This window comes from Grampus griseus (genome assembly GCF_964374135.1).
Source record: "Grampus griseus genome assembly, chromosome: 5".
Lineage (NCBI taxonomy): Eukaryota > Metazoa > Chordata > Mammalia > Artiodactyla > Delphinidae > Grampus > Grampus griseus.
The window spans coordinates 48152364-48171078 of NC_138998.1; the positions used below are offsets into that span (position 1 = coordinate 48152364).

General features: G+C 41.7%; 1 protein-coding gene across 1 annotated transcript in view; it reads right to left on the minus strand.

Moving 5' to 3' along the window:
* Positions 1-3121: 3121 nt before the first annotated feature.
* The window catches only part of SLC7A14 (solute carrier family 7 member 14), a gene marked incomplete at both ends in the record, with an annotated part of 67203 nt that continues 51609 nt past the window's right edge, over positions 3122-18715 (minus strand). Inside the window, one exon of the mRNA XM_082654173.1 lies at positions 3122-3444. Coding sequence (XP_082510299.1) covers positions 3122-3444 — 323 coding nt within the window. The remainder of the gene's footprint in view (positions 3445-18715) is intronic.

Genomic DNA, 18715 nt, shown 5'->3' on the forward strand with positions numbered 1-18715 from the left:
ATCCAGGAACACTTCTTGTTGTCATTACCAACAATTCCATTATGTCTTAAGTTGCCTCCTCATTGGCAAATCTAGCAGTGCATGTCAAAGTTCTGCATTTGTGCACTAAATACACGTCTAGCCTTGTCTTATCCTTTCTATTTCTATTTTTATTTGCCTCAGTTCCTCACTTAATCTTTCTGTATTGTATGTATTTTTATAGCCACCTGAAGTCCTCTTGAAATGAAGCAGAGTGCTAATAAAGAGCATACAATTAAAAAAAATCAAGTACTTGCCTCCAAATCATAAATCCACATGATGAAATCTCACTGAAAGAGCTCTTGCTACAGAGGAGTCAGTAAAATAGAGGTCTTTCTTGGACTCTGTTCAAGGGGCTAAGTTTCTGAGGTAACTATAGGGTGATCTTACTTACAACGTGGTCCCACAAATATGGTCTTAAGAAAATTAATTAGGAATCGCTACTATAATCATTCTGGTGGCTTCTGGTATTTGAAAACTGCATTGTGAAATCTAGGACTGTTTCACAGAGGCTGGGAAACATGAGGGAAAAACATGTCTATTTATCTTGAAAAACTTTTTCTATCATATTGACTAACTTTTTTTAAAAGCCAAGGTCACTGGTGAAATGACTAATCAACTTTAGAGCAATAAGGAGAGCAAAGCTTAAAAAAATATAGATGCTACTGGTGAGAAATGACTCCTGAAATGAGAATGATTTAGAGAAGGCCTTCAAGAAATCAGTACCAACAGGGTTTACCAAAGCATGCCTTCTCTCTTCTCATGCTGCAGAAACTGCATACATCTGCCACCAGACAATGGTTACGCTAGTACCTACACCTTACTAGCAAAAGGAAGCTCTTTCACTCACGTTAGGATTTTGTTATTTTTGTATTCATATTTCTCTTTGAACGCTTTTAAGGAATACAGCCCCATCCCATCTGTCTGGATGTGTCTCAGGTTTAACAGGTTATATTTAAACTAGGCAGATTTGTTGAGTCCTAAGACCAGTTCGAAACTTTGTTTTCACAAAAATTACTGATAGCGAATTTAATCCCCAAGGATGTATTTCACACACCAGGCACTGTATCTTTATGGTTAATCTTAGGCGAGAGAAAAATGGCATTGCCAAGCCTTAAATTAAAATGAAAAAATGACCTCAGGAAACCAGAGCTCTAAACACTTAATATAGAGGAATGAAAAAGAAGATCTGGAAACAGTAATTATTTGAATTTAAATGGCATACATTGGCTATGGGTGGGATATGCAGTTTATTAAAAAAAAAAAACTAGTGTCAGTTGATCTTTTAAACAATATTATGTTAAAGCCCAGGGCATCAACCAAGAGGACTTGTCAGGTTCGGTTGTTTTATCTACATTTATCAGGCTCTGGTGCTGCTTGTTCCCTGGGCTGTGAGCCTCCAAGGACAGATGTTACATTTCTTTTTATTCGCATTGCTTAAGACTTGATACATTCTTGATCAGTGTTAGTTTTGCATGAAAATGTGCTTTTGCCTCCTGTTTATAATCCTGAAACATGCCAAGGTGGCACAAACCTCAACCTTTAAGAAAGAATAGACTTAAACATTAGTTGATGTTCTGGAAAACTTTTGGCATAACTCTAGATCCAGGAGACAGAGAGAGCAAAGAATTTGCTATTGCGCCTCCCTTTCGGGAAATTCTCACAAAGATTTTAGCTTGATCCAAATTGTGCCTTCACATACATGCGTGCACATCTCAAGGCAGTGTTGGAATCCCTGTAACCCAGGACTAGAATGCATAGACCATGTGTTTTTTTTCTTGTTGCAAATGTTCTCTTCCAGCTTGTTTCAGAGAAAATACCTTTAAGAGCCCCCTCTATGGCCCAGATTTAGACCTTACCAGATTTTTCTCTGGGCCTCAGTGAAACTACTTTGGGAAATAACAGGAAAAATACACATCTAAAAGTGAGCTACTCCAGAGGAATAAGGTTCAGAAGTGAAATGTGACCTCATGGAATGCAGTTACTAAGTAGCTGTGCTTCAATATTTTTGTTTTCAGAGCAGCACCCAACAATCAAGTGGTTGCATATCTCACAAAACTACAGAATTTATAATTTTAGAAATCTGAAGTAGAGTTTGCAATGTGATCTCAGTGGCTGGGTCACTTTGCCTTGGAAAGCTTTTTTATCTGATCGTAAGACAAACAGCCTACTTCTTCAAGGCATACTAGTGCCATGAAATCATGCTCCTACTTTGCCCGCTTTCATCATATCACCAGGAGCTTAGAGTCTGGTATAAGAGAAGGCATGACAGAGAGTTAATTTTTGCCAATGCCCTTCTGGCCTTCACTGCAAGAGATGGTTATTCAGTTTTTTTTTTTTTCCTGGGCATTTAAGTAGAGCTTTGATGGTGCTTCTCACCATATTATTGGGTCTGCATGACTGCTTTATGGTGCGTCTGAAATCTTTGGGGTCATGGTCTCAGAGTCCCTGACCTTTGCTGTGTCCTAAAGTTCTAGTTGGGAGATTGTGAGAACCTTGGCAAAGGACAAGAGGCATGCATCTCCATGAATTTGTTTTTGTGAGATTGCAGGACACAATGTGGCTTGCTGAGGAAGTGCCACGTGCCACCTGGCCTCAGGGAGCAGCTCTCAGCCCAGCACGCTGAAACAGAGCTTTGCCCTTGTGGTCTCAGGTGGCTGACATGCTGCCTTGTGCCCACCCCTGCCTGCTTTGGCACATCTCCAGGAGGAGCTGCAGCCTCAGTGTGGTCCAGGAAGTTTACTCCCTGCTTCTTGGGGCCTTAGAAGCGGAAAGATTCAACCAGCAAAGCGAAGGCCTGGGAAACGTTTGCTGCCATCAGCTCTGATGGTTGCACCTAAGGTAGAACTTCTTGTAGCTTCTTGTTTAGCTTTTTTGTTTTTGTTTCTTACAAGGGGACCAGCTATGGGACCTGGGTTAAGCCCTTCGACAGAACCATCCTGAAGAGCAGAAGTGGCAAATGACAGGCTATGACTGGGGACTGACTTTGGGGAAGGCTGGGTTTTTGCAATGAGAGCCAAAGACGTTTCCACCTTCTAGCCCACAGGTTAAGTTACTGAAAATAAATCACCATCATTTCTACACATTTCTTGCGTGTTTGCTCCTACTCTGGAGAGTAATCTAACTCATCATTGGCAATCAGGGCCTCTGAGTTCTGTTTGTGTTTGCTTTTGCTCTTCGCCTTGCTGCTCGTCTGGGTGTTTGCCTGTGCATCTGACATCTGCTGGTAATAGAAGCCTTTGTCTTCGGCAGGCCCGCCCCAGTTCTCCTGGCTCTCGCCCTCTGTGGCATAGGAGAAACCTTCTTCCACCGAGAAGGGGTCGTCCACGTCGTAACGCTGGTACGTGCTTTGGTGCAGGGCTTCTTCTCGGGCGCTGATTTCCAGGGTGCTGTTCCAGATGCCGTACCCAAAATAAATGAGCATACCTGTAGGTGGGAGGTGGGGGGAAGCACAAGTGGGATAAGCAGTTGCTTTGGGATCTGTGGGTCAAGCAGGGAGCTCACTCTCAATCGTGAAAGCAGAGCTGGTGCTGGTTGTGTTTTCTTTGGTCTATACAGTGTACTGAAAAGACTCGAATTAGATGCTGTTTAAAAATTGGGAGATCTTGCATTAAGCAACCCATATTTACAGCTTCCCCTAAAAAAGTCAGAAGGACTGACAACACTGTACCCACATTCCGATATGGAAACGTTTGGCTGAGGTGAGAACTGGCTGCCTCTTTAGTTAGGATATGGGCTCTTGAGGTCACCTCAGTCCCCCCTCCCCTGTTGACATCTAGCTCACTGTACTCATGTAGGTGCTCGCCAGGAAATGTGCATTTTCTACTCTGGATTAAATAGTTATGGATCACCAGCAGTGTATTCCCAGCCTTCTCATAGCATCTTATTATCCCATACCTGCACTTAGGGACTCCATCTTTTATTTCACCACGTAGCAACATGCATATATGATCCTACGATTTACTTTGCCATTTTTCACTCACCAAAGTCATAATACATTACTGCCACTCAGCTGTCCACTTTCATCTGTGGACTCTCACAGTGTCTAGTGCATGCCACTGTTTCGGCCCTTAGGGTATCTGTTGTGTGCTTATCTGTACAGGGTGGTTCTGTTTTATAGACTGTGCAGAAAACTGGCACTTAATGTTTGTTGAAGGAATGAATGAGAACTCCTGATACGCATGCAGTGTCCAGTGCAACCTTCTCATTCCAAGCGAAGGAAAGAAACCTGCCTTCCTAGTTAATACGTAGCATTAATATGGGCTAATGTTTCATTTCTATTAGAATTTTTAGGAAAAGATATATGAAAATAGTTTGAGAGACCCCATTTTCTACCTTGAAAGGCCCATGAAGGCTCAGGGCCTGGAGCGCTGAGAACTGTAGCCTTGGAGGCCATGGGGCATGATGGTTAAGAGTGCGAGGTCTGGGTTCAAATCATGCCTCTATCACTATTAGCTGTGTAACCCTGGACCAGTTACTGAGCCTCTTTGCGCCTCAGCTTTCTCTTCTAGGAAACCATGAGAGTACTACTGTACCTATACCTTGGGGTTGCTGTGAGGAGGAAACGAGATAAGCAGTGGTTCTCAACCCTGGCTGCACCTGGAGGGTCACCTGGGGAGTTTTTGCATAATCCTGATACCTGAGCCTCATCCTCTATAGAGATTCTGATTTAATTGGTCTGCAGTGTGACCCAAGCATAGGTGTTTTTAAAGCTTCACAGGTGATTCCAGTGGTCAGCCAAGGCTGAGAACCCCTGAGATCAGGAATATTAAAGCTCGTGATGTGGGAATTCCCTGGTGGTCCAGTGGTTAGGACTCGTCACTTTCACTGTCATGGGCCCGGGTTCGATCCCTGGTCAGGGAACTAAGATCCCACAAACTGCGTGGTGTGGCCAGAAAACGAACAAACAAAAAAACAACTCCTGATGCACATGCTTCACTGCCAACTTTGGCCATTTTGTGGCCTGGCCGCTGGGGGCCCCTCGGTTATGCACCCTCCTTCCAGGCCCCAACACCCTCTTCTCGGTGGCACTAGCCTCTTTGACTTTGCTAACCCTGTGGGCATCTGCTGGGCTGTTTGCTTAGAACCACAAGGTGAGGCCTGCTTTCCGCTCTGGTGCTTGAGGTATCCTGCTTCCTTTTGAATTTGCAGTGTGTCTTTTTAAGCTTGGATTTCCCCCCACCATCCCCCAGTGAAATCAACTTTCCAGGAGCCAAAGTAAGCAGAGATTTATAGTCCTAATTGGTAATAAATCCTGGAGTTAATCATTTGCAGACGTAGCTATTCTGAAATAGCGACTTCATTTGTTCTGAGCATGGCTCTTTACTCTTTCTTGTCTGGGGTGGTTGTGGCCATGGGGGATAGTTATTATCCTTGTGTAGAACAAGGCGCCAAACTGAGGCCTCTCTTAAAAGGGCCAGCATGCTGCTTCTTGGAGAATGCCTCTGTTGGAAGCATGTTTGTTTCAGGAGACTAGGTTTATCGTCAGGCACACACCTCCTTATATCCAGTTTTTTTTTCTTGCTATCTTTTCTCTTAGACATACAGGCAGGTGCCAAAGCTTGTCTTCTCCTTCAGCTTGGTATCTATTACATCAATTCTTTCCTCTTTGATCCCCTTCTCGGATTCTATTTATAAGCATGTTATTTCCCTACTAAACTTAATACCATTTTTTCTTTCCCCCTTTGCCCCTAGCTTCTCTCTTCTGTACTATACGGGTCATCATTTGAGCACTGGTTTGACATCTATTCTGACAAACTTTCCCCTGTCCCCACCAAGTATTGGGGTGTCAGGTAGATCGGTTTATGGGAATTCTCTGGGAGCCTTGGCGTGATTGCTCATAGGATCATAGATATTTAGAGCTGGAAAAGAGTCTATGTCATTTACCTATTTGAATACCTTCATTTTACAGACGAAGAAATGGAGGCTGGGAAAGACTGAGTCACAGCAGTAGCATTCCATGAGGATAGAGAGAAGGCTCTAGCTTACTCAGCCCTTCACACCCCCTCCACTGCTGCGTTATAGACTGTGCCTAGCGCAAAAATATTTGGTACAAGTTAGGTTCTATCTGGGGAGTGGCTGGGTCTGGAAGGAACATGAGTGTGTGTGTGTGTGTGTGTGTGTGTGTGTGTGTGTGTGTGTGTGTGTCTGTACGCAAATGTGTCGACTGTGATTACTTTGGGAAAGCAATCCATGGAAACCTACCACATAAATATTTATGGGCCTTCTAATGTTTGCTCTGAGCCCCCTACAGTTTCAAAGGTGTGTCACTCTGTCTTCAAAAATACATTTCAAATATGAGTGCTGTGAACCAAGAATCGACTGTGTGTATCGGCCTGACAGCATGAACAGCCGGCTTGGGCACATGCGTTCTCCTAGGGCTTGGCGTTCTGTCTGCCTTTATCCTTCTCCCTGGCCCTTGAATCAGTTCAGGAAAAGTGGTGTGAGGCAGAGAAGGACTGGAGAAAAGGAAGAATGGAGGAGGACAAAGGAACAGAGGGGAACAAATGAGCGGGGGCGGAGAGAAGAGAGAAACATGTATTACCATCTGTCACACATAAACAAGGGCTTTGTGTTGGAGGAGTAAACAGAGCTGCTAAAAGCCTCCTGTGTAGAAGCAGGGTGTTTTGTTTCTGCTCCTTTTTTCAGTTGGCCTAGAGAGGGAAGCATGAGGTCGTTTCTGAAAAATCTGTGGGGAGCTTCTGGGAATCCTGAATCATCTGAACAAAACTTCACACAACCCCTCTGGGTGCTGAGGTCCTACAGTGATGCATCCTTTATGTCACACCTTTCTCCCAAGGAACACAAAATGTTTTACAAATGTTGTCTTGTTTAGACTCCTCCTGGCCTGTTTCAGAATGGTGTGTGTGTGTGTGGGGGGTTAAGGTTATGTGCGTTTCACAGGCTGGAAACTGCGGCACAAGGCGAAATACAGGACTTTCCACAGCTACACAGTCAGTGTTTAGGTAGTGTTCAGACTGTGGATCCTTCCGGGTCCTCCATGTCATAATCCAGGCTGCTTTCAATTGTTATTTCTCCCACCTACCAGGGGTGGCTGGGAGGTATAGACTAATTGGAAGCAATTTTGCTGAACTTTACTTTTGAAGAATTTAAAACATACAGAAGTGGAGAGAATAGTATAAAAAAACCTATGTATTCATTGCTAGCCCTCCCTCCCCCCTACTACTTTGTCTTTAGATTATTTTGAAACAAATCCCTTTCATCCTGTTTCATCTGTAAATGTTTCAGTATGTATCTGTAAAATAGACTCCTTTAAAAACCTTAACTTAGTATCATTATCACATCTAAAAACTGATAATAATTCCTTAATATGGAGCTTCCCTGGTGGTGCAGTGGTTGAGAATCTGCCTACCAATTCAGGGGACACGGGGCCCTGGTCTGGGAAAATCCCACACGCTGTGGAGCAACTAAGCACGTACGCCACAGCTACTGAGCCTGCGCTCTAGAGCCCGCGAGCCACAGCTACTGAAGCCCTCGCGCCACAACTCCTGAAGCCCGTGTGCCTAGAGCCCATGCTCTGCAGCGAGAAGCCACCGCAGTGTGAAGCCCATGCACCACAGCAAAGAGTAGCCCCCGCTCGCCACAACTAAAAAGAAAGCCCGCGTGCAGCAACGAAGACCCAATGCAGCCAAAAATACATAAAGAAATAAATTTATTAAAAAAAAAGAAATTTATTTTAAAAATTCCTTAATATCATCTGATATCCAGCAGCATTAAAATTTCCCCAAATTATTATGTTTGGATAAACTCTTCACTTATTGAAACTATACACTTACTTCAATGATGCCATCATTGCTTGAAATAGTTTTTGGGTCCTGTCATTTAGGTTGTCACTGGGATTGGGTTTACTCTTTTGTAAACCCTTATAGATGGCAAAGTTTTATCTTTTGAAAGTAGGTTTGCTTTTAGCATAAGCCAGGAGTCATTTGGAACCAAGCCTCAAGAAGAAGATGGCTGATTGATAAATAATATTACTTATTCTATTTGGGTACTTAATTCTCCAGTTCCATAAAAACTTAGATCCACTGCTTTGTAGTTATACATCTGATACCTGAATGAATGAAAGGCAGGCGTGATGTTAAAAATCAGAAGGGAATCAGCTTTTGTGTTGCAGCAGGGTCTTGGAGGCCCCCCTGCTGGGCTGGAGTTATTTTTTTATTTGCTGGATCGTGGAGGGGAGGGACCACTCAAGGCAGTGACTAGTTAGCAGCAGGCACAGACGTGTTTCAGTATTTTAACAGCAGACACGGCTGTACTGGACACCCAGTAATGGCAATGAGTCCCGTGAGAGGCTGTTTGCGCTGAAGGGACATATTCAAAGGGAGGCTCTGGCTTCTTTTCTGGACAGAAGTTCCCGGGTGGAGAATACGCCTGCCATATTGTCTTCATCTTGTCTAGCCTGAGAGGTTCGGGCTAGATAAGATGAAGAATCATGCCTTCAGCAATTGAACGGGCTTTCTTTATGTAACAGTACCTTGTGATCAGAAGGCCCTTTATACAAACACACTTCCTCGTCCATCATCCCAGAGAAGTTAAGAAGTGTGCAATATGCAGGGATTGAAATGGCACCAGAACTCACATCTCTTGAGTCTAAATGGAGGGCCGCTCCCATCCTACCCAGGGGCCTCCAGAGAGCTTTTCGGGGCGTCAGGTTGCCTTCACGAGATCGGGGCACCTCAGTGTCAGCTGGCGAAACACCTACTTACTCCACTTGTCTCAGTCCATCCTGTGCAAATTAAGCAAATGACCTCAAACCTACAAGTGAGAGGGGTAGGGGTAGGGGGTCCTCTGAATCATATGGGAGAAATCCAGAACAAAAGCTCAATGCTGAAAAGAGCCCGGGTGACCTGGGTCTAGACAGATTTCCAATCCTGCAGGAACAAGCTCAGGTTATGAAGAAGGTCCCTGACCTCTGGGGTCCCCCAGGAGCTGCCTGTCCTCTGAACATGGCTCCACGCTCAGGCCAAAAGAGGCGGGCCACCTGACCTCAGGCTGGGTGGAACAGCCTCTTCCTGGGGCACGTTTTCCAGCAGGAAGCCCTGCCCGCTGAAGGTAACGAGGCGCTTTGTTATGCCAGGAGGCTTTTTTATTTTTACTACTCTGGGATCAACTTTCCAAAACAGACACTTGCCAATGCAGAAATGAAGATGGTAATGAGAAGGTGGCCTCCCATCCAGCACAGTCCCCGCCAGCTCCCACTTTGCTGGTTATTTTTTAAATACTCACAAGCCCTGTTGATTGTAATAACAGTAAAGTTTGTTTAACATGGTGTGGCCAGGAAGAGCAGGCTCAGGATGGAATGGGGACCGGGGGAGCTTCTCTTCTGGCCCTGCAGCTGATCTAACGTAAAGTCACATTCTTTATGCCTCAGTTTCCCACCTGCAAAATGGAGCTGGAGACCCTCATGTTATTTGTTGAGTATAATGGCTGTGAGACAGAATGCAATCTTGTCTAAAGACATATTAAGAAGCCCAGTAATCCAAGCCAACAGTTCCACCTCTAACTCAACAGAAGCCCAAGGGAAACGTGTCTGAGTGTCCACTGAAAACATGTACAAGAATGTTCGTAGCAGCTCTGCTCCTAATGGCCCTGACTGGAAACACGCTAAATATCCATGGACACCAGGATGGATAAATACATTGTGGTGTATCAACACAGTGGAATGCTAGACAGCAAGGAGCATGAACAAACTAAAACTAGAAGCACGAGTCGGATGCATCTCACAAATGGAATGCTGAGGGAAAGAAGCCCATCACCACTCTTCACAGCGCTGTCTGTTAAGGGTGCACGGCACACACCCGCTCCAGGGCCTTCCACTGCCATGGTCTCCTCTGCCTTCATTCTCAGCCAGGTGTCTCCCTGTGTATCCCAGCACCTCTGCCAGCAGGCAGCGTCAGCTGCTGAACGATTCACCTCCTCCCTCCCTCCCTCTTGGAATCGCCCTGGCCTTGTGGCCATCCTCACTCTGGCCTCCGTGATTTTTCTTGCTCTTCTGAGCATGATTTTGATGTTGAAGCTGCCAGTTGTTTTCTTGTTTCCTTCAAGGAGAATGTCAAACTTATTTATGGGACATATCATCAGGAATTTGTTTATCTTGGTGCCCTGTCAGGTCGAATTCATGGCCCCCTTCTCTCCCTCCTCTTCCCTTCATCACAGTGGCTGCTTTGGGTCAGTTTCCAATAGGATTTCAGATGAGAGCTCAGGCGAAGACCGTAAAGTATGCCTTCTCTTTGGGATAGTGATGGTTTAGTACAGGATTTATGAGGGCCATTGCGCAAATCACAAGTCCTATCTGTTCTCTAAAGCTATAGACGGTAATTTGTTTTCCTCAGAGGGACTGAAAAAATTCCAGATGAAAACTTGACAGACTCCAGAGTAAGGGCGCCCACAGCTGGTCTAACAGATGATTCATTTACAGTAAAGGCCCACAGGGACCAGTAGACCTGACACATGCCTGGAAAATACCATTGTATAGTGTTCTTACTGGTCCCTCCTAGTTTCATATTCCCTGAGCCCCTGCCCAACCCCTGAGGTATTCCTTTACAAAACTGCATCATCGAAGAGAAAAGATATATGAAGGCCGCTTTGTGGTCATTTTGTTGGGGATTATTAAACATTTGCTATTTGTGTTATTTCTCTTGTCAAAAGGAAAATAAACAAGTGCTGGGTGTCTAGTTAGGACCGTGCCTCGTTTCTCGCTGTGAGTTGTGCTCTCAAAAGCTTAGCAAAATGTTGTTACAAAAATGCTGTAATTAAGATTCATTTAGAGAAATTTGGGTAAAAAAAATGTGTTTAAGAAGATTATCAAGTTATGACTCAGCCTAACCATGTAAATCTTTTAAAAAAGTATCAGAAGTTTCATAAGAAGCTCCATTTAGAAACCTCTCTACTGTTCTCCCCAGGAAACTTATATTATGAATCGAGAGATTAAGAAGAATAATCTGACATTTTGGAGGCTCAGATGTTTAGAGATAGGATATTTATCCTACAAGATAGGATATTTATTCTACAAGATAGTTAAAAAATTTACAAGCCAATTTGGGGTTGTGGTATGGATATATTTTATATATCCCCAAATAGGGAGTTTTGTAATTAAATTATCTGCCCTTCTTGCTAATATCTTCTTATTCTTCTCTCTAGATCAGTGGCTCTCAAATTTGAGCATGCATCAGAATTACCTGGGGGACTTGTTAAAATCTAAATTGCCCTCAGAGATTCTGATTCTATCTGTAGGTCCGGGATGGGCTCTGAAATCGCATTTCTAACTAGTTTCCACATAATATTGATGCTGCTGGTCTGGGACCACACTTTGAGAACCACTGTTCTAGATCATTGTAAACCTGGCTGCACATTAAAATTACCTAAGAGAGTTTTAAAAATACCCAATAGTTGGCCATACCAGACCAATTGAATCAGAACATCTCTGTGAGGGGATCCTGGTCATAGAATGTTTCAGAAGCAACTCTCACGATTCTGTTGTGTAGTCAAGGTTGAGAATCATTGTTCTAGGCGAAACTTACTTATATTCCAGCCTTCAAAGATCATGATACCAAAGCAGTTAATAGCTAGCAGTTGGGTGCTTCTTAAACTGCAGGCTTCATTGCCCTCTGTCTGGCCAGCCCAAGCTGCAGGGTGGCATCCTCCCATGCCAAGGAGTATCAGTTCCTGGAGCTAGTTTGAAGTTTGTGCTATCAGCAAGATTACAGAAGGTTCTCTGGGAGTTTTCTTCTGCCTGATAACTGGGAAGGCAGCCTGAGTCAGAACAGGTTCATGTTGTACTTTGGCATGTGATAGCTAGTCTGGGAGACAATGAATCATTGTAGCTTTTTAAAAGAAAGACAGCAAAACAATATTTCTTACTGCTTTCTCTGATATTTTCTTATTTAAGCCCCAAACAGCAACTAGATCAAGGCTAAAAGAATTATCTGCATTTTTACAGATGAGAAAACTGAGGCCCAAAGGAGTTAAGTGAACTTCCCAAGGTCACAAGGAAGTGGCAGAGCTGTGAGTGAACTTGGGGCTGTCTGACTCCAAAGGCAATATACACAAATCAATAGATGTGATACACCATATTAACAAATTGAAGAATAAAAGCCATAAGATCATCTCAATAGATGCAGAACAAGCTTTTGATAAAATTCAACACCAATTTACGATAAAAACTCTCCAGAAAGTGGGCATAGAGGGAACCTACCTCAACATAATATAGGCCATGTATGACGAACCCACAGCAAACATTACTCTCAATGGTGAAAAACTGAAAGCATTTCCTCTAAAATCAGGAACAAGACAAGGATATCCACTCTCACCACTATTATTCAACATAGTTTTGGAAGTCCTAGCCATGGCAATCAGAGAAGAAAAAGAAATAAAAGGAATCCAAACTGGCAAAGAAGAAGTAAAACTGTCACTGTTTGCAGATGACATGATACTCTACATATATAACCCTAAAGATGCCACCAGAAAACTACTAGAGCTAATCAATGAACTTAGTAAACTCACAGGGTACAGAATTAACACACAAATCTCTTGCACTCCTATACATTAAAAATGAAAATTCAGAAGGAGAAATTAAGGAAACAATCCCATTTACCACTGCAACAAAAGAATAAAATACCTAGGAATAAACCTACCTAAGGAAGCAAAAGACCGGTATGCAGAAAACTATGATACTGATGAAAGAAATCAAAGTTGACACAAACAGATGGAGAGAGATACCATGTTCTAGGATTGGAAGAATCAACATTGTGAAAGTGACTGTAGTACCCAAAGCAATCTACGGATTCAATGCAATTGCTATCAAATTACCAACGGCATTTTTCACAGAACTAGAGCAAAAATTTTTACAATTTGAATGGAAACACAAAAGACCTCAAATAGCAAAAGCAATCTTGAGGAAAAAAAGAAAAAAAACAGAGCTGGAGGAATCAGGCTCCCTGATTTCAGACTCTACTACAGGGCTACAGTAATCAAGACAGTATAGTACTGGCACAAAAACAGAAATATAGATCAATGGAACAAGCTAGAAAGCCCAGAGATAAACCCACACACATATGGTTACCTTATCTTTGACAAAGGAGGCTAGAATATACAATGGAGCAAAGACAGCCTCTTCAATAAGTGGAGCTGGGAAAACTGGGCAGCTACATGTAAAAGAATGAAATTAGAACACTTCCTAACACCATTCACAAAAATAAACTCAAAATGGATTAAAGACCTAACCGTAAGGCCAGACACTAAAACTCTTCGAGGAAAACATAGGCAGAACACTCTTTGACATAAATCGCAGCAAGATCTTTTTTGACCCACCTCCTAGAGTAATGGGAATAAAATCAAAAATAAACAAATGGGACCTAATGAAATTTAAAAGCTTTTGCACAGCAAAGGAAACCCTAAACAAGATGAAAAGACAACCCTCAGAATGGGACAAAATATTTGCAAATGAAGCAATGGACAAAGGATTAATCTCCAAAATATATAAGCAGCTCATGCAGCTTAATATCAAAAAAATAAACAACCCAATCCAAAAATGGGCAGAAGACCTAAATAGACATTTCTCCAAAGAAGACATACAGATTGCCAACAAACACATGAAAAGATGCTCAACGTCACTAATTAGTAGAGAAATGCAAATCAAAACTACAATGAGGCATCACCTCACACCAGTCAGAAAGGCCATCATCACAAAATCTGCAAACAATAAATGATGGAGAGGGTGTGGAGAAAAGGGAACCCTCTTGCACCGCTGGTGGGAATGTAAATTGATACAGCCACTATGGAAAACAGTATGGAGTTTCCTTAAAAAACTAAAAATAGAAGTACCATATGACCCAGCAATCCCACTACTGGGCATATACCCTGAGGCAACTATAATTCAAAAAGATACATGTACCACAATGTTCACTGCAGCACTATTTACAATTTCCAGGACATGGAGGCAACCTAAATGTCCAAAGACAGATGAATGGATAAAGAAGATATTGCACATATATACAATGGAATATTACTCAGCCATAAAAAGGAACGAAATTGGGTCATTTATAGAGATGTGGGTGGACCTAGAGACTGTCATTCAGAGTGAAGTAAGAAGGAAAAACAAGTATGGTATATTAATGCATATGTGTGGAATCTGAAAAAATTGGCATAAATGATCTTATTTACAAAGCAGAAATAGAGACACAGATGTAGAGAGCAAACATGCATACCAAGGGGGAAAGGGGGAGGTGGGATGAATTGTAAGATTGGTATTGACATATATACACTATTGATACTATGTATAAAGTAGATAACTAATGAACCTACTGTATAGTACAGGGAACTCTACTCAATGCTCTGTGGTGACCTAAATGGGAAGGAAATCCAAAAAAGACGGGATATATGTATACATATAGCTGCTTCACTTTGCTGTACAGTAGAAACTAATACAACATTGTAAAGCAACTATGCTCTAATAAAAATTAAAACAAAAACAAAAACTGTAAACCAATTACATATATGAATTTAGATATGCTAACATTAAAAAACTTTTCAAGTAAAATCTAGCTTTGTATCAAAAAACAAAACCATAGGCAGGGGGTTCCTGTCACCTCATCACTTTTGCAAAATTCCTCTGGTTGTCCAGAAACAGATATTATGCAGGACTGGCTACATAATTTGTAGGTCCCAGTGCAAAATGAAACCATGGAGCCTCTTGTTAAAAAATGGTTAAGAATTCAAGAAGACAGCAGCAGAGCATTAAGCCAAGTGCAGAGCCCTGTGTGACTGCACAGATATCCACCCGTGGAGCCACCCCTGATGTTATGTGTTAATCTGCACAGACTACATATCAAACATTCTGAGCAAATAAGGTCTGTTCAGAGGCACCCTGGTGGGGAGGTAGGAGCCCCAGATCCGAGCATGGAGATTCTGGATTGTAGTAATAGCTCTATGAATAACTTCCTGTTATTCCTGTTGACCTCGAGCATGTTATTTAACCTCATGGAGGTTCAGTTTGCTTATCTGTAAGGTCGAGAGAGGGAGAAGTGGGGAAGTGGTGGACCGTGTCAGTGTTTCTCAAACTTTATTTATATGTTATTTATATTCATATACTACATTTTTAGTATAGTGGTTATGATCATGGACTCTGGACCCACACACCTGAGTTCTAATTTGGCTTTGCTGTATTCTAACTGTGTGACCTCAGTCAAGTGCCCCAGTTTCCTCATCTGTGAAATGCAGGTGGCTGTGCAGATTAAATAAGTTAACATAAGTAAAGTCCTTGGAATGATGGCTAATATGTACCAAGAGCTATATAAGTGTTAATTATTACTTTGAATCATATGGCACAGGTACTAGTACTAATTTTTTCTTCAATTTGACTCTTTAAAAAACTTTTATTGCAGTATAATTGCTTTACAAGGTTATGTTAGTTTCTGTTGTACAACAAGTGAATCAGCTATATGTATACATATATCCCCATATCCCCTCCCTCATGAGCCCCCTTCCCATCCTCCCTATCCCACCCCTCTAGGTGGTCACAAAGCATCGAGCTGATCACCCTGTGCTATGCTGCAGCTTCCTACTAGCCATCCATTTTACATTTGGTAGTGTATATATGTCACTGCTACTCTCTCACTTCGTCCCAGCTTCCCCTTCCCTGCCTGTGTCCTCAAGTCTGTTCTCTATGTCTGCGTCTTTATTCCTGCCCTGCCACTAGGTTCACCAGTACCGTTTTTTTTAGATTACATATATGTGCGTTAGTATGGTACTTGTTTTTCTCTTTCTGACTTACTTCACTCTGTATGATAGACTCTAGGTCCATCCACCTCATTATAAATAACTCAATTTTGTTCTTTTTTACGGCTGAGTAATATTCCATTGTATATATGTGCCACATCTTCTTTACCATTCATCTGTCGATGGACATTTAGGTTGCTTCCATGTCCTGGAAATTGTAAATAGTGCTGCAGTGAACATTGTGGTACATGTATCTTTTTGAATTATAGTTGCCTCAGGGTATATGCCCAGTAGTGGGATTGCTGGGTCATATGGTACTTCTATTTTTAGTTTTTTAAGGAACCTCCATACTGTTTTCCATAGTGGCTGTATCAATTTACATTCCCACCAGCGGTGCAAGAGGGTTCCCTTTTCTCCACACCCTCTCCATCATTTATTGTTTGCAGATTTTGTGATGATGGCCATTCTGACCAGTGTGAGGTGATACCTCACTGTGGTTTTGATTTGCATTTCTCTAATGATTAGTGACGTTGAGCATCTTTTCATGTGTTTGTTGGCAATCTGTATGTCTTCCTTGGAGAAATGTCTATTTAGGTCTTCTGCCCATTTTTGGATTGGGTTGTTTGTTTTTTTTGATATTGAGCTACATGAGCTGCTTGTATATTTTGGAGATTAATCCTTTGTCCGTTGCTTCATTTGCAAATATTTTGTCCCATTCTGAGGGTTGTCTTTTCATCTCATTTATGGTTTCCTTTGCTGTGCAAAAGCTTTTAAATTTCATTAGGTCCCATTTGTTTATTTTTGATTTTATTCCCATTACTCTAGGAGGTGGGTCAAAAAAGATCTTGCTGCGATTTATGTCAAAGAGTGTTCTGCCTATGTTTTCCTCTAAGAGTTTTATAGTGTCTGGCCTTACGTTTAGGTCTTTAATCCATTTTGAGTTTATTTTTGTGAATGGTGTTAGGAAGTGTTCTAATTTCATTCTTTTACATGTAGCTGCCCAGTTTTCCCAGCTCCACTTATTGAAGAGGCTGTCTTTGCTCCATTGTATATTCTAGCCTCCTTTGTCAAAGATAAGGTAACCATATGTGTGTGGGTTTATCTCTGGGCTTTCTAGCTTGTTCCATTGATCTATATTTCTGTTTTTGTGCCAGTACTATACTGTCTTGATTACTGTAGCTTTGTAGTATAGTCTGAAGTCACGGAGCCTGATTCCTCCAGCTCTGTTTTTCGTTCTCAAGATTGCTTTGGCTATTCGGGGTCTTCTGTGTTCCATACAAATTGTGAAATTTTTTGTTCTAGTTCTGTGAAAAATGCCATTGGTAGTTTGATAGGGATTGCATTGAATCTGTAGATTGCTTTGGGTAGTATAGTCACTTTCACAATGTTGATTCTTCCAATCCTAGAACATGGTATATCTTTCCATGTGTTTGTATCATCTTTGATTTCTTTTGTAAGTGTCTTATAGTTTTCTGCATACAGGTCTTTTGCCTCCTTAGGTAGGTTTATTCCTAGATATTTTATTCTTTTTGTTGCAGTGGTAAATGGGAGTGTTTCCTTGATTTCTCTTTCTGAGTTTTCATTGTTAGTGTATAGGAATGCAAGAGATTTCTGTGCACGAATTTTGTATCCTGCTACTTTACCAAATTCACTGATTAGCTCTAGTAGTTTTCTGGTGGCATCTTTAGGGTTATATATGTAGAGTATCATGTCATCTCCAAACAGTGACAGTTTTACTTCTTCTTTTCCAATTTGGATTCGTTTTATTTCTTTTTCTTCTCTGATTGCCATGGCTAAAACTTCCAAACTATGTTGAATAATAGTGCTGAGAGTGGGTACCCTTGTCTTGTTCCTGATCTTAGAGGAAATGCTTTCAGTTTTTTACCATTGAGAATGATGTTGGCTGTGGGTTTGTCATATATGGAGTTTATTATGTTGAGGTAGGTTTCCTCTGTGCCCTGTTTCTGGAGAGTTTTTATCATAAATGTGTGTTGAAGTTTATCAAAAGCTTGTTCTGCATCTATTGAGATTATCATATCGTTTTTATTCTTCAGTTTGTTAATATGGTGTGTCACATTGATTGATTTGCATATATTGAAGAATCCTTGCATTCCTGGGATAAATCCCACTTGATCATGGTGTATGATCCTTTTAATGTGCTGTTGGATTCTGTTTGCTAGTATTTGTTGAGGATTTTTTCATCTATGTTCATCAGTGATATTGGCCTGTAATTTTCTTTTTTTGGTGACATCCTCATCTGGTTTTGGTATCGGGGTGATGGTGGCCTTGTAGGATGAGTTTGGGAGTGTTTTTCCTTCTGCTATATTTTGGAAGAGTTTGAGAAGGAAAGATGTTAGCTCTTTTCTAAATGTTTGGTAGAATTCACCTGTGAAGCCATCCGGCCCTGGGCTTTTATTTGTTGGAAGATATTTATTCACAGTTTCAATTTCAGACTTGTGATTGGTCTGTTCATGTTTTCTATTTCCTCCTGGTTCAGTCTTGGAAGGTTGTAGTTTTCTAAGAATTTGTCCATTTCTTCCAGGTTGTCCATTTTATTGGCATAGAGTTGCTTGTAGTAATCTCTCATGACGCTTTGTATTTCTGCGGTGTCAGTTGTTACTTCTCCTTTTTCATTTCTAATTCTGTTGCTTTGAGTCTTCTCCCTTTTTCTCCTGATGAGTCTGGAAAAGTGTTTTATCAATTTTATCTTCCCAGAGAATCAGCTTTTAGTTTTATTGATCTTTGGTATTGTTTCTTTCATTTCTTTTTCATTTATTTCTGATCTGAGCTTTATGATTTCTTTCCTTCTGCTGACTTTGGGGTTTTTTGTTCTTTCTCTAATTGCTTTCGGTGTCAGGTTAGGTTGTTTATTTGAGTTATTTCTTGAGGTAGGATTGTATTGCTATAAACTTCCCTTTTAGAACTGCTTTTGCTGCATCCCATAGGTTTTGGGTCGTCGTGT